This window comes from Nicotiana tabacum, chromosome 20 (genome assembly GCF_000715075.1).
Source record: "Nicotiana tabacum cultivar K326 chromosome 20, ASM71507v2, whole genome shotgun sequence".
Taxonomy (NCBI): Eukaryota; Viridiplantae; Streptophyta; class Magnoliopsida; order Solanales; family Solanaceae; genus Nicotiana; species Nicotiana tabacum.
Window position 1 is genome coordinate 21,172,065 of NC_134099.1, and position 16,521 is coordinate 21,188,585.

Consider the following 16,521-nt stretch of genomic DNA (forward strand, 5'->3'; position numbering starts at 1 on the left):
TGGAAGAGAAGTTTCCACTGACTGCTCATAAACCTCTTCTTAAACCCTCTTTCTCCAGAGAATAATACTCCTTTTCTTTCGGCATGGTCTTTTTTCTTTTTAATACTTTTTCTTCTTATTTAAAAAGTATGTCTCTCTTTTTCTTAGGAAGAAAGTCAGATGTATTTTCGTTTTGGACAAGTCAAGGATGATTAGTCAAGAAAACTGGAATAGTAATTCCTTTTTTTTTTGTTTTGAGAGAGGAAAATACTGCATCTCCATTATCATTATTTTTAGAGGATTTTTTAATCTCATTTTTTGGAGGATTAATTTCGAATAATATTTTGCACTGAAATTATGCATGACTGAAAGAAAATGACGATGTTAAATATTAAATTCTAGATAAAGAGACTTAATTAAATTCTGATTATTTTGGAATAGATTATGTACTTATTTAATCAAGGTAAAAAGAGAATCAGCAAACGTATTTGTCTCACGGGTAATGGCAGTTTTTAATTTTATTCAATCAAAATTGTTAATAATAATAAATAAATAAAAAGTAGCCTTTTAATTTTTCAGGGCTGGCACAACTAGTGTCTTTTAGATAGCAGTTAAGCTTAGCAACGAAAAATGAAAAAAATATATGGATTACACCATTTAATGGAAAACGAAATACTATATTTGGTATTGTTTCGTTAACAAAAGGAATATAATAACCTATGAAGTTTGAGAACATATCAATGAATCACTAGTTCAAAATCATTCTCAACTAGGAACAATGCACTATTGGCTTTGAAAAAATAATACAGAAAAGTTTGCTTGATTCGCTATACCATGGGCAGATGTAGTACGTGTGATTGCATCCACTATTTGTGAACTTCAACTATACATTTAAATAACTTTAAAGAATATATCCATTTTCTATTCTTTTTCTTTTTTGTAACTTTTTGTATTCTCTCTCTCCTCCTCATCACCATTGATCTTGCCTTGTTCTGTAGCTAAGGGCCAATAAAATAACCCTTAAAGAAATCTGCAGCTTCTGTAGTCTGCCTAGTCTTTGTTTCTGAACATTAACCTCTTTTCACATGTGTTCAACTCTCCTGATCCTCCTTTAGGTCCAGAAGTGTAGAAAACTTCTTGAGCTTTGATGTGAAATGTTGTACTATATCAGGCAACATTTGACATATGAATTCTTCATTGTGAATGACTTTTATTGGTTGCTACAACTTGGCAGTTGCTAGCAATCTGATGAGTTGATGGATAGACATTATGTTCATCTTTATTCTTCTTTGTCCTCATCATCCTCTTCATGGTAAACGAAAGGAAGTGGTACTGACTTGAATGCGCGATATTTTCCTACATTGTTCAGGTGCTCATTTTCCAACCTGATAATAAATCAAAATTTTATCTCAGTTCGTGTACAATTATCAAGAAGATTTGTAACTTGGACTGTGAGAGTGTTCCAATGTCATTTCACAGAATTTCGAGATCATAAATATATGTCAGTCAAAAAATTCTCCCTTTGACATAATGTGATCATTGACGTGAGAATGGGAATGACTCCCCAAACAGAAAAATTCAGCGACAAAGATGGTCATACCTGAAAAAATTCCACATGCCACGTCGAAGTACTTCTAAGCAAGCAAATATGCTTGAGACAGTACTTCCTTGCAAAGAAGGCACATTAAATTTTAATACCAGTTGTAGCCAAGCAAATCTAAGCAAGACATCCAAGACCTGTGAGAAGGTCGAAGAAAAGATTAGAGTGGCTGCCAGCCCATCATAAGATGAATTGAAGCAACTTAATTGTTATATAGAAATTACCATGGCTATGAAGTATACACTTTTATGGCGCAGTACGAGCTTATCCCGCAAGAACTTGTTCTTGGACTTCCTTCTCAATAACCCCCAATCTACAACTATATCCCAGTATGTGTTGAAAAGAGTTGTGACAAGTGAGCTAAGAATAGCCAACACCTCCCAAGTCAAACTTTTTCTCAGACTATAAGCTGTTTTAATAACAACTGCCAGAATTGTCAAAAAGTATCTCAAGGCATTGTATGCCTGTGCTTGATCTTTTTCTTCAAACAGTCGACGGATACACTACAGTGAAAGCATAACCAGGTGTAAGTCTACTTTAAAGGAAAATATTTCCTGCTCGAGTATTGAAAGAAATGGCATAAAGATATTGTTCAGTTATATAATTGGCCCACGTGGGTTGTGTAAGGACTTCCAAAGGCGTCTCTCTACCGTTACTATGAGGTTTTTAAGTCGGATGCTCATATCTTTCACAAGCTATTAGAGCTAACCTTTGTAAGCCCATATTCTGCCACTCATATGTTTGTGCTAAAGTTCATGCATGAAGCACAAAATTGGTTTAAATATGCAGGAGGGTGTTGATAATAGTTGTTCCACAGGGATTATGTACAGATTTTTAAAAGGGTTTATAAAGTCTAGGACTACTACATCATTATCTTAGGTCTTGGTTTGGATACTCGGATTGTTCACATATATCATAGTGGAATTATAGGTTCAATGCTTATGAGAATTTCTACTTACAACTAGTTATGGCATCCTTAACCATGAAGGATAATATCGCTGAGACTTCAATTTTCTATAGAAGCAAGACATATCGGTTATTCAGTATTTTATTGAGAAGATGAAAATATCTTAAGAGAAGAGATTTCCTTACAAAACCTGATTTATGCTTTGAAGCCACCTACGATATAGCTGAACAAGGAATGTAAGATTTCATAATTGCCAAAACAAACTAGAAGATTAACTCGTCTTGGAAATAAGTCGAGGCAAGGAATCATAAGAGTTGAAAGAAGAAGGATGGTAGATCCTTAGTGTCACTCATCTTTTCACATGCACAACTAATCGTAGAGAAATAACAATCAGAAGAAGATATCAGACCTGGAAAAACCGAAACCAATATGGTATGACCGCTAGGATGAAGTAAAATATGTTATACACATTGTGACTTTGGCACGTATTATGTCCGTGAGAAGATTTAACCCACGTATAATAGCAAATGTAGTACTCCAAACTCCTTATTGCCTCAACCTGTGTTATGTAGGAAGTTAAAACCACTAAACAACTAAAAGACGAAGTAGAAACTAAACTCTACATGTAGGGAAATCACAGACCTGGCTAGTAAGTTGATCTGCTAGAAAGAAATCTGGAAGAGTAACCTGCACACAATGAGAATTTAAAGAGAGTTAGCCCACCCAGAGATAACTATATGTTTTTTATTTACAACCCATTATCTGTCGAATTACCTTGTAAAGAGGAGCGCAGATGCAGCGAAAGATGCATCTTATAAGGAACAAACGACTTGAGCGATAAATGATGTTGAATGGGCAGAAAGTAATAAAAAGAAGAACCTGCATACAGAATTATCTTTGGTGAAAGAAAGTATATAACTGCAGTAGAACCGATCAGTCAGAAAGCTCTAAAATCTTACCGTCATCAATCCCAAAGGAACATATTCAATACGTGTTACATATTCTTCAGCTCTTGAATTCATGTGCAGATGCATCAGGAGAGCGGCAAAGACAAGCATTGCGAGACCATTACTAAGAAGAAAGACTTCCCTATAGCTTAACTCGGTTCCTTGCTTGAAACCAAAGATAAACGCATAGTTTATTTTGTAGCGCCTCCAGAAATATATGTTTGCAGCATATAAAAGCATATGCAGCACAATGTATGCATAAAAACTGCCAGACAATTCAAAACATTTCTCTAGTCAAATTACAGGTTTAGGAACTCAAAAATGTGGGTTTTCACCTGTGCTTGTATTGGTAAAATCTTAGTAGAAAAGAGTTTGATCCTTCTTTACCTGTAAAGTGGGACTATCTTGTCCAAATAAGAGGTCCCTTCTTCTTTATCCATCAGCTTTCTGTCATCTCTTAATAGAATAAAAGCAACTAGTAGAGCAATCGAGCAGCCAGAGAGAAAACCTGGAAATTTTGAAGGACGAGTTGGAATCAAAGTGAAGTCCCAAAATACAAAGGGTTTCATAAAACCAAAAACTGAAATCATGTTATATCTGAAGAAAAAAGTGACTGTCCCGTCGGTTCTACACTTTAAAATGATAGTACATCATATGTTTGTATTACTTGCCTGACAGGAATGTTATACGATGTTTCTCTATCTTATGCTTTGGACGCAATATTTTCATGCCTTTTCTGCGGTTTGAGTGTGAAAAATGCTTGATGAAGGTGGTCTCTACCCTGTCCAGAAGACTAGTAACCTAAAGAATGACATGATACCATCAATGTATATAGTCATTTTCAAGAAAAGGCATCCAGCGTGATAAAAATTTCAGTTTAAAAGTATGCCATAATCCTAATGGTGGAAAGATAGATTAGACTAACCTCCTCAGAGCTTCCAAGGTAAGATTTATCCACCATTTTCATGTATGACCTTGCTGCTTTTCTAGATGTAATCTGCACTCGGAAAAAAGATTCAACATTTTAGGATCTCAAGATCCAAAGTGACAGACTGAAGCATTTTTGGTGCTTGTTCAGAATGTTGCTCACTTGTAACTGATGTAATGCAAATAAGATTTTGGTTAGTGAAACTTGACCTTTTCATATTTTTTGAGGATCTTGGCCAATGCAGAAAGGTTCATATAGCTGGTACAATTCATCCAAAAATTAGCAGGCCAGTACAGAGAGCCATCGAGTATAGAAAATTAAAGTAAATTGACAGAATTATTTTGGAAAGGAAAGCAAATCAAGCTCTATTTTCCAGTACCTGAAGTGTTTTAGAAGGCGAAGTTTTTGATAGAACTCAAAGAAAATAATCTTCAGCCTCTGTTCAACCTTCTTTAGTTCCTCTTTCTTATAACTCAAATCATTCTCTTTGGATTCTCTCAAAACACCTCTTATAGTCGACATGGGACTTTCAAAAGTATTAACAATCTTAATGTGATCTAGGATTTCAAGAGGATCTGATTTATGTGAATCGATATCTCTCTTCTCTCTTAAAGTATTACGGTTAATGGGAACCTTAGGATGTGAGGCATTAGTACTAGAACCCTGTCTGCTGTAACTTGGGTCGAAACTTGTGCCGACAGTCATATGATCTGTATCTGTACATTGACAGTTAGTTAAGAATCTGAAAATGCACTAAAACCAAATAACATAAACATCATCTAAGGCAAAAAATATTCTCCTGAATCTCATTTATTTCTGCTTAATTACACCATTAAGGTAAAGATAGTCTATATGTGAAATTCATGAAGTGCATGCGGTTGTCTCCCATACCTACAGTTGTCATTCTGAGAGGAGATGTAATCCTCGAGGGCGTTGAATTGTTAATGTCAAATGAAAGACGTTGAAGGGAGCCAAAAGCATCGAAACCAGGATCCATCACCTTGATACGTAAAGCAATCAACGCATCCATCTGCTTATTCAGCAAAGTTACTTCCCTCATGACTTCATCCACCTTGTCCTTATAGAAGGTATTAACCTTGTTGAACTCATGGTCTAGTTTGTTAAAGAAACTAATTTCATTCTCTGCTCCTTCAGGAGATCCCAGGAATTTTGTTATGTAAAACTTTCCGGAGTTTTCATGTTGCACCGTGTTCACTGCTATCACCTGGTCCTCAATATCACCAGTATTCTGAGTACTGGATTGTAGATTTAGACCACTAAAGTTCCGATATAATGCCAACCTCTGGTCTAAACTTCTTGCAGGAGTTGGAGGCTGTTTGCTTTCCTTGGAACGGCGGATATCCTGTAATATTTGTTTGAGTCCATTGTAATCCACATAAGCTTCTATCCACTCTGGGACCATTTCCCGTTTGAATTCCTTACCAAACTTCATTCTTGTGACTCAACAAACTCCAATGTTTTATTTTTATCTGTTTATGACCGCCTGAAACTTAATAGTTATACCCTTTACTGAAAGCAAAAGCCTTACTGCTGAGGATATATCTGCAAACTCACATTCAATTGATCGAGTTTCAGTGAGATAAAGATTCGAAATAATAAATGGAACTATATATTTTTCCTGCATGGATTAGCATGACAGAACAATGTGCTATTAACAACTGACATAGAAAATGAGAATTGGGCATCCAATTACACAAAAAAATCAGCATCACAAAGTTTATTCTATCTGCCTTTCAATTTAGCTCATAATATCTCAGATCAGCGCTTTAGAAGAAAATGTGAAAATCCAAGCAAAGATATAAAATCAGATGAATAGAGGAGGCTAAACTAACAACTTATTCCTCCTTCCCACAAATAAGAATGAGAAGAAACAAAGAGAGATAGAAACTTTTGCTATGGTTGAAGAGGCACTGGAATAATATTACTTGGGACCTTTCCAACGCTAAGAAGAAAGCTAGCATTTAAACACAAGTCTATATATCAATTTTAGTGATGGGCTGAAGTTTACTCCATCTTTTCAATCATCAGGTGAAGCAATGACTAGCTACAGGGACTTCTCATTTTGACGAATCCAACGAATCCACATTTGTACCGGAAGCTATCCCTCAATTGGCCTACCATATCAGGTAGAGTTTTAAGTTCTATATATGGACGAGTAATTACAAGTAAATATCTATGATAAACATTAATTGATGACCTAGTAAAAATGGTAACTAGCCAGTTATTATATGTTAAATTTTACTAAAATGCTAAAAATCATCACTATCAAGTATATATGTGATCTGCAACTCATACTTTTCTCTGCTTAGTTCATAAATCCTACTATCGAGTATTGCAATCAGCAACTCATGCTTTTCTCTCAGAAATCACCAGAATCTAATCAAGTTTGCCAACTTGGGTAAGAAGCAATCACTCAAACCAATTTGGGTCACTGAACGAGAAACGTGGAGAAGCTAATTGGACAAAAACTTCAGATTTCCAATAGTTCGCCTTTCAAAAATAGCTTATACTAATTAGTACTCCACGTAAGAATATCATTAAGCTGATAATAGTGCACATTGAACTAAGCATACAATATTGAAATACAAACCAACAACCTTTCCACTTTACCAATTATGCTTCAACTCAAATGCAAAACCCAGAACCAGAAACTTCCTTCAATACAGAATGTAAATATAATTACATGTAGAGCTCAATGCCCCAGAGCCACGATTCATTTTCCCTGTAATTTATGTGCCAAAAACACAAACACAAACACAAACAAACGCGCACATACATATTGTGAAAACTACAAAAAACACATGCATGTTGCATTATACAAAAAAAAAGTGTGAAATTGGTCGGTACCGTTCACCGTTTGAACTTTGAAAAGGTAGGTGATGCAGAAACTGGAGAATGGATGAAGAAGAACTTTTTAGAATGTGAATAAATGCTGCGAATTTATAGTACAAGTTTTGAATTGTAATATCAACAGACAATCATCAGCTGTAACGCGCTCGTTTTAGTTATTTAGGACTCTGGGTAATCTCGTGTTACTTAACCTACCGTAATACTATGCTCTCAAGCAATCGACGTTCTGCTTTGTGTTGACTTTAGAATTTTTCGCCTTTTTTAACCTATACGACAATCTTTTTATTGGTAAAGATAAATTATAAACCTTCACATTTCACATGTTGAAAAAAACACTAAGTCTGAAGCGTTCAATATTCAAATATTTCAGTGTGTATTTAAATTTGATATTTTAATGTTTAAAAAAGAAAAAACAATGCTTAATTTTGGATAACAACTACTATTAAGTCTAATATCAAGCAAATAACATGTTTGCATTCTATTTGTGAGAATTTGTCATAAATTAATTAGTTTTATATAAATTGTTAACCTACTACAAGCCCCCACAGTGCACAGATAGCCGTATTAGTCAGTACTTATTTTATCCTAAATTTGTAAACTAAAAATCTTAACTTCGGGATAATTCAGAATATTTATGTCCTGAAAAATTAAACTAGAAATTTAAAATTGAGGATGCAATGACCAATTTTTAAATAGCATCCATTTAAAATGGCCACCTCGTGTCATTTCTACATTACATTGAGTAGGTATAAAAAGAAAAAATATTACGGCAAATTAACTGTCAACATAAATAAAACTATGTTATGATGAATAACTAATATAATTATTTTACTTAATTTAGAATTGAATCATAATGATCGAATGTTAGTATAATGATAGATTTTAGAGTAGACCCTGAAGAGAGAAGGTTACGGTGAACTCGACCACAGAGGATATGCCATTTTTGTACTTATCAGATTCGTTAGGTCGTCCATTATTGAACACGTGTCCTCAGCACAGTAGCTGTTTTTTTTTTTTTCTGTTTCATGGTGTGAATTTCTGCGGAATTTGATGCTAATGTGGCGGTCCTCATTGCTATAGCAATTTTATACGCAACATTTTTGTCAAACATTCTCTTTTTCGTACCCAAAAAAATATATTATTCCTTTTTCCTTCACTATAGGGGAAAGTAAGAGATTTTAATTTTAGTGCTCAATAATAGGTATGGCCCTCGAATGTTGGTGGGGAAGGTTGGGATTTTAATTGTAAGTTTAATAAATTTTTGAGATAGAAAGAGTATAAACTTTTTCAAATGACTTTCGTAACGCATTTTCTAAAGTTGGTTTCGGAATTTATCATTGCGCACTAACAAAAGTTATTTGGTGCGTTCCAGTGATTGTCACGATCCAGGTTTATAACATGTATTATCCGTTTTCGGATTTTTCATGGTGTTATTTTTCGAGCGTGTACGATATACAAATTTGTATCATAAAACTTTTCACTTTCTTTGCCCCACCATCGTAGAGATTCAGCTCTGATACCATATTTGTCACGATCTAAATCCATGGCACGTATTGTCCGCTTTGGACCTGGCCTCTCATGGATTTGTCTTTCGGGTTATGCCACTTCGATCCCCAAAAGCACACATACCAATACCATGTGAACTTATGTCATACCTCATAATGCTCTTCATTTTCCTCGCCTATTTTGATATGAGATTCGCCTAAGGTGACATGTGCACTCCTTCATAAGTTTGTCAACCTAGAAGCATGTCAATCCTCTTTGGCGCGCCCTCATCAGCACACCTTCCGTCATGGGCATCTGAATAACACCTAGGGGTATACAAATCGAACCGGAAAACCGCATCAAACCAAAAAGTCAAACCAAACCGATTAAAAAATCCGACTAGGTTTGGTTTGATTTGGTTTGGTATTGAGTAAAAAATCCAAACCAAACCGACTTATAAATATATAATTTTCGTATATACTTTTAAGATTTTCTTTAGAAAATATCTAGAAATATTTGGGATTATCTTGCGGGATTAATAGTATATGAAGTGCTCCATATTTATTAACCTTAAATAATGAATTGTATGATCACTTTCTCATCAAGTTTTACTGAAAGGTGTTAATCTCTTTGTTCTTTCGTATTCATATCATATGTTAAGATCTACTAAATTGTTATATCTTTTACGAATGTGAAGTGATTATTATTATTTAGGTATCTTATTGATTTTTATATTTAATTACTAAATTCGGTTAACCTTGAAAGTGTACATCAACGAAACATTATTGTCAGACGACTAAAAAGTTAACTATTATGTGTTATACTAAGAAAATTTTGTCATAAGAATATTTTAATAGATAATATGTTTGTCAATTTTTTATATTTTTTACTAAACATATACTTGTTATCAAAAATTTAATAAAGTAAGATTAAAATAATATTTAAGTAAAAAAAAAAACTTGAAAATCTTGAAAAATCCGACAAAACCGAACCAATTCAAACTGATATAGTTAGTTTGGTTTGATTTTGATAAAAATCGAACCAACTCGATCCATATACTCCTCTAGCAACACCAGCTTGTTTTTACTTATTTTATCCATACATCTTGATAAACAAAGTCACCTAAGTGTTTCTATTTGTGGGAGGTAAAAAAAAGAACATAATAAATTAGTCAATATACACGTAAACTTGGCTTAAATACTATCAATATAAAAAAATGAGTAAGGGCAATCACGTTACCTGGGCAAGGATCTAAGTTTGACGTACCCATAAATGTAAAGATGTGATTGAATGTCAACGTGCTAATCCCAAAAGCTTGTTTCTTTGGATCTATGTATATTTTTTCAACTCTCAACTGTACCTATGTTGGCAATGATATAATATACTTATCATCTAGCGTTAAACAACATGGCTGCGTTCTTACTTATCCCAAAAACCGCATATTCCTTCCTCTTCCCCCTTTGATTGTAATATATTATTTCTACATATAGCGACTGTCAAGTTTCCTCATCATACTTCTAATTTTGCTTCTATCTTTAGTTTATATTTTTTTTTTTGGGGGCGGTTGTGTGTGTGGAGGTTTCACAAGAACTTGCTTTTATAATATTCTACTGTTTAGATGGTCAATGAAAATAATGTAAAGGTCATTTTGAGTAATTTATGATACAATTATCTCATTGTGTCTAGTCATAACACATTGTACGAGTAAGCAAAACTATAAAAGAATCATTAAAATTGAGGGCATTACATAAGATATAATTCTTGTTTTGGATAATTGTGATGTGTAAAAGCCAAGCCATGCTTGGGTTAATTGTCAAATTAGATAGATGTCAAAATTTAATGCAAGTCAATAAGTAATCTTACAAGGAACTAGGCTTTCCTCTTTCTACGTTTCTAATTAATTGGTCTCCATCTTCTATGCTAGTATGTCTACGTTAGTATGCTTAATTGTTTATCATCCAACAACTCCTATGATATCTTTCCTCATTAAAAATGGGCAATTCCTAAAATGAAGTCATTGGCAAGAATTTCTTCCAACATCACCAAACATTCTCTAGAAAATAAAGGCTTAAACTAATGCCATGTTGTGAAAAAAAAATACACATACACAATACTATTTTCAGGCGAGGAATTCAGTTACGCCCTTTACCAAATTATATAACACCACCATTTTCCAGGTTTCCGGTATAGGTAAAACAAATTCAAATCACGATTCAACATCAAAATTCAAAAAATGTTTTTTGTGATGTCTTGCATGGGAAAGAAATCCAACCCTTCAATTGTATAAACACAGGTTAGCAGCTTCAACTAGCCTAATCGTTTCTAACACATACCAACTATCAATACCATAGAGGGAAGAACAAATCTTCAACAAAAGAACTCTGCTCTTTGGTACAACTTAACCTGTAAATGGAGAAACTAAAGTAAGGAGCATGTTACAATAAAAACATCTCATACTCAGCTAGCATAAGGTGCAACTTCAGGAAGTACATGAACAGTTCTGACAAAGTCATAGAGAATAGACGATCTTGATGTAAGTTCTTGTTTCTTCACTCAGGGGGCATAAAGAATTCTATAAAATTCTTGAATTTACTTCGTTCCAGAGAAATGAATGTGGGATGACTTGCACTACTACGTGCTCTAGTCTACGAATTCTTGTGCTTTGTGATTTTCAAGAACTAATCGTCATCAATCAAAGGGAAGACTTCGAAGAAATACAACTAACACAGTTCTACTTAGACATGCAAAACAGGTTCTTCAGCAAGCGGCCTACACTATCGTGCAGCCTTCTCTCTGTCAAACAAAAGGTACTCTACAAGAACGACAAAGTTGAAATTGAAGAAATTATGTTGGACGCTCCATTTCAAGTTGATCAACTGTTGGAACTATTCTCATCACCAGGCTTAATTCCACTGCAGCAGAAGAAATGTGGTAATTTGACTTGACCGCAAACCCTACAAGGTTATTTCCAAGCAGAAGAATGTCAAGAGTATTAGCATGGAATAGAGTAGTAGACCAAGACAAAGACCAACAAAAAAAAGGGAACTGAGAGCACAACAAAATCGTTGCATTAGACAAGAAAAAAGAAACATGACATTAAGCAGTTGTCTTCCTTACTGAGGACCAAGATAAACATCATGGTGGCGATAAAAACTCACACCCGAATCACAAAAATCATGCATGTCTTTCAAATATCATCATTTAAAATTTCAATTTCCCTACAGAATTTTTTTTGTATGTGTAAACAATCATAATCTTATTGTTTAACAATCATTCAAGCAAGATGTTACCTTGCAGCAAATCATACTTAAAACCCATCGACTCGGAAAACACTTGAGAAGCAAAAGGCTTTAGTCTGTCCACTGAGCTAAGATCAGACAACCAGGTAAAATCTTAAAGGCTTACACCATTGGACAGCCAATGCAAGCTCAATAATGGGATATGTGATGAAAGAGAAACAATCTTTTTCCTCCTTGCCAACCTTTTTTCAATTTATCGGTGACCCAGGTACACTTTTACTTTTTTATTGTTCCCCTCTTTTGAGGGGCTTTCCACCTATCAAAACTACCCTTGAGACATAGATCGACTTTTATGCTAGTTCTTGTTCCAGCATGAAAGTTCCATTATAGGGAAAGACGATGTACTATACTTTTTGTTTTGTTGAGCCTCTGGTCTCTGGTTTGATGATAGGACGAATAATAGTATTTCAGAAGTACTAGGAGAAACATACAAATGTCGATATATCCAACCTTCCATTATTTACAAGCTAAGTAGAAAACTCAGGATTTTAGCTTACTAGCTAAACATTTCATGCTTGAATACGTTACATTTGAGATTAAGTTATGGGAAGAAGCATGAAATATAACTTGTTCATTTTCTTGGCATAAAGCTCTTACTTGCAACGCATAATCACTGGCACTGGTTTTAGAGCCTTTGGTCCATTTCTTATGCCTCTCTTATGAGGGGAAACCTGCATTATCAAGCATATCCTATCAGAATAATAAAATATGATAAAATGTTAACTATGTAACACGTATATGCATACACAGTCTCTCTGTGCCACACACAACCTCACAGCTTGAACATGCATTTTGGCAAGTGAATAAATATGGAAATTTAAACAAGTGTGCCAAGCTGGCAAGCAAACTATGCAAAAAAGCACTAAGAAGGGGGTCAAGGAGGTAGGCTAATTGAGAAGGTTCCAATATTTCAGATAAAGGTTCAAAATCCAACATATGACTTTCTCTCCAGAAAAAGCGAAGAAAGGTGCTTGTAAGGATTGAATACATTCCTTTTTGTGTAGATAGTTGAATATATTCTTCTGGAAGCGTAAATGTTACACCATATAAATTTTTGCCACCATCTTAGTGCAACATTACTGAAATGATTTTTAACTTAAAAGGGAAGAAAAAAGGAAAGCAGAAATTTCTTGTGGAATATGCACAAGCAAGCAGAAAGCCCCTCCACATGAATAACCTATTAAAGTGAGAAAGGCTATCAATCTTGCTGCCAATTATTAACAAAAAGGCGGTAGAGATATATATACAGGGGCCTCTACAAAGCCACAAGTTTACCAGCATTCAGTTTATTGTCCGAAGGGGTAGTTAAGATCAGGATATTTCTAAGGCACGTAGCTAAACTGTTACTAATTGTGAATAAACAGCCAAAATGTAATCCCATCATTTCAGTACAACACTTACAATTTTATATGATAGCGAAATCTTATTTCTGGGCATCTTAATTTAAGTCTCAACTCCATATTCATGTATTTACTGGAATCCAATTGCTTCCCCAACCCCACCCCATTTTGATTGTTAATAGCTTCCACAATATCTCAAAAAAATAAAATAGTAGGAGGTCCCAACCAACTTCATTTTATGCTTTTAAGCTTAGTTTTACTACCTACTTTCATATCTAGAACTGTCTGGAAATTTCCTGATCTGATCCAAGCTTTGAGGTTTGCAGGAGAATAAAGACCAAAATTTTAAAAAAATAAAAAAGGAAAGAGGGTCATTTTGTATTCTAAGCCACCATGTTGCCGAAACTATTTGCACCCTCCACCCCATTTTCATTTAACCCAGCACTCGCCAATACCCACACAAAGCTCACGCTTTAACTTAATCTCTTCTACTTTGCAAGGGAATACCGAAAATTATGCCATTTCGCTACACATATAGTTAAGGGCACCAAATGTATTTACAGGATTCGTATATTCTTAGTGCTTCGATTAGGATGGATTTTTGCCCAGACTTATGTTCTCTGATGGTTCTATTTCCCCAATAAAGCTCATGATGGTAAATGTTTTCCCTAAAGACGTCTTTCTAAACATCCTGAAACTATCACCTACCATGCCTATACACAAAAGCTCTGCACACAAAAAAGGTTTTGCTTCACATATGATCATGAGAGACTTTGTAACGTTACTATGTCATCTCACTGCCTAATTAGAATAAGACGATAACATCTCGGGAACGAAGACAAAAAGGAGTACAAAGGTAAAACTTAATGCAAGAATAAGTTGTGCACAGTGGCGGAGCCAGGAATTTATATAAGGGGATTAAAAGAAATACTAGAATGTCACAGGTGAGAATTGAACTTCTTACCAAAGCAATTTTTGAACCCATTCACCGCTACACTAGAATTTTTCCTTGTACCGGGGGATTCAATGGTATATATATATACCAAAAAACATTCATTTATGCCCTACTTGCACAGTATAATGTTTCGACTAAGGGGATTCAATTGAACCCCCTTCCCTCCTACTAGCTCCACCGTGCTGTGCAACACTGTTCTTCCCAACAGTATCTTTTCAAAGCTAAAATACATGGCAATGTGAAAGCATAACTCAAGACTCAACAGACAGGTAACATCTTAATACTATGAAAATCTATATCTGCAAAAGAAAGCATACCCCATATTAAACAGTAAGGACGCCTAAAAGAACACTAAGCAATATGGTTATCCTAAAACCCTAAACCCTGTCCGTAAAAGGATAAAAATAGCCATCAACTAATAACTAAATTTATGACCTTAACCATCACTTTAAACAACATTCATTTGCAGCCTAATTACAAAAATTCATACATTTGCACCCTAGTTAGAAAGGACTAAAATGAAAAAAGAGAGGATCTTTGTTACCTTTTTCTTAGGAACAGCCATGAGCTCCATACACCCACCAAATAAAGGTGAATTTGGGAGCATAAATCCTATGTTGTTGTTATTGCTGTTATAATTGTTGTCGTATTCAGGTAAAACCAACGATGGTGATGAAGCTGTTGGGTGATTAACTACTGCTCTATCAAGCGGTGCCGGTTGGGCTATGGCGTGGGAAAATCTTCGAACGCTATATATGTAACTTGATTTCATTCGGCTGCTTCTTAACATCAACTCCATTTTCAACTTTTCGCTGCTCCGCACAAAAGGAACTAAGTTCAGTAGATGATGAAGAAACTGAGGAAGTGACAGAGGTCGGAGAAGGTTTCCCAGGTTGAACTTGAGGCCCACGGATTCATACGGGCCAAGAATATTGGGCTTGGATTACCCATTTAGAAAAAAGAAAATTAACTTAAATAGCAGTACACCCAATCGTTTGAACTAAAAAGGGATTTTTTTATTCCTGTACCATATATAAAATTATATTATAAAAAATATCCATGATTAACATATTACCCGACTTGGACATATTTAGTCTACAAATTTTGAACAACTCATTTAAAGCAGAATTCTTTTAGATGTATAATTCCTTTTATAGGCGCGCGAGTTTGGGATATTAAGGATTCTTCCGAATTTTCTTTAACGCAAATCTCGCTATTAATTAAACTCGTTTCTCTCGCTATTTCCGATCTCTGTTTTTCGAACATACTTTGTTTTCTCATTTGTTTACGCATTGCCCTACATAATACTATTATCAATTATCATGTGGTGTTGAGCTGTTTGTTCCCCCTACTGAAAGTATTCATTCTATGCAAATGGTCAATATAGTTGCTTTTCTACTTAAAGAAATATTTACGAAAATAATTTGCATTTGGTATATATTTGTTTTATCTAGATCCTATATTGAGTTGTTCAGTTTTCTTCTCAATGATAACATTAACAACACTACTAGGAATAAAATATCGAATTATATTATAATACCAATCATCAAATATGCAGCGCCTCAATTTCACACTTAAAATTAGTCTGTTCACATCTTCATATTTTCTCTATAAATAAACAAGTCAAAAATCAGTACCAATACACCCTTGTAAATGTTTATGTCACGACCCCGGTTCGTCCTCCGTGAACAATCGTGACGGCACCTAGTCCTCTACGACTAGGTAAGCCTAAATTGCGGAAGATAAACAAAGTGCGGAATAAAAATAAATTAAAACAGAATGAAGAGTGATAAAACAATGTCTCGGTATACACAATATTTAACTCTCAAACCAATACATAATTCCAAGACCCGGAAACCCATGAATCACAAGCTAAGGATCACTACACAGTACTCTAAGTTCAGAATGTCTAACAAAAACAGAAATACAGAAGGGCTAATACTTAAAAGCAAGAATAGAAAGGGATTCCTCGGTCTGCGGACGCGGCAGATATACCTCGAAGTCGCTGGAGCAGTCACCTCGCCTCAAGGGTGATAGGACTGAGTCGCAGTACCTAGATCTGCACATGAAAAACATGCGCAAAAGGGGAATGAGTACTGTAAGCACGTGATTTTTGCCCAATATGAGAATTACTCCCAAAAAATTCAAAAATAAAATAATTTTTCTTTGGTGTGCAATTTTGTGATATTTTTGAATAATTATGTGTATTT

At 34.8% G+C, this 16,521-nt stretch overlaps 2 protein-coding genes across 3 annotated transcripts; both read right to left on the minus strand.

The window, feature by feature from the left end:
* Nucleotides 1–640: 640 nt before the first annotated feature.
* Nucleotides 641–7,354, minus strand: LOC107808366 (phosphate transporter PHO1 homolog 10). Of its 2 annotated transcripts, none has more exons than XM_016632874.2 (14): nt 7,230–7,354; nt 5,253–5,924; nt 4,741–5,077; nt 4,571–4,619; nt 4,359–4,430; nt 4,105–4,234; nt 3,821–3,941; nt 3,446–3,698; nt 3,261–3,365; nt 3,129–3,173; nt 2,896–3,045; nt 1,804–2,082; nt 1,580–1,716; nt 641–1,364 (listed from the first exon to the last, which is right to left on the minus strand). In XM_016632874.2, the coding sequence occupies exons 2-14, from the start codon at nt 5,812–5,814 to the stop codon at nt 1,259–1,261; spliced, it is 2,346 nt and encodes a 781-aa protein (XP_016488360.2). In that variant the 5' UTR covers nt 5,815–5,924; nt 7,230–7,354; the 3' UTR covers nt 641–1,258. The 2 variants fall into 2 exon arrangements, with proteins under 2 accessions (XP_016488360.2, XP_016488362.2); XM_016632876.2 differs by lacking the exon at nt 7,230–7,354 and adding an exon at nt 6,980–7,118.
* Nucleotides 7,355–11,104: 3,750 nt separating this feature from the next.
* Nucleotides 11,105–15,240, minus strand: LOC107808367 (uncharacterized). Its single transcript, XM_016632877.2, has 3 exons — nt 14,856–15,240; nt 12,614–12,687; nt 11,105–11,671 (listed from the first exon to the last, which is right to left on the minus strand). The coding sequence occupies exons 1-3, from the start codon at nt 15,108–15,110 to the stop codon at nt 11,590–11,592; spliced, it is 411 nt and encodes a 136-aa protein (XP_016488363.1). The 5' UTR covers nt 15,111–15,240; the 3' UTR covers nt 11,105–11,589.
* Nucleotides 15,241–16,521: the final 1,281 nt, after the last annotated feature.

Bases quoted from the DNA above. Each gene is read 5' to 3' on its own strand.
- LOC107808366 (XM_016632874.2), bottom strand. From the start codon at position 5,814: ATGAAGTTTGGTAAGGAATTCAAACGGGAAATGGTCCCAGAGTGGATA. The intron at 4,620-4,740 runs GTACTGGAAAAT...GAATTGTACCAG, and splicing joins CGCCTTCTAAAACACTTCAG to CTATATGAACCTTTCTGCAT. The intron at 4,431-4,570 runs GTCAAGTTTCAC...TTCCGAGTGCAG, and splicing joins TCCTCAAAAAATATGAAAAG to ATTACATCTAGAAAAGCAGC.
- LOC107808367 (XM_016632877.2), bottom strand. From the start codon at position 15,110: ATGGAGTTGATGTTAAGAAGCAGCCGAATGAAATCAAGTTACATATAT. The intron at 12,688-14,855 runs GTAACAAAGATC...TTGATAATGCAG, and splicing joins TGGCTGTTCCTAAGAAAAAG to GTTTCCCCTCATAAGAGAGG. The intron at 11,672-12,613 runs GTAAGAGCTTTA...ATAACCTTGTAG, and splicing joins CCAGTGATTATGCGTTGCAA to GGTTTGCGGTCAAGTCAAAT.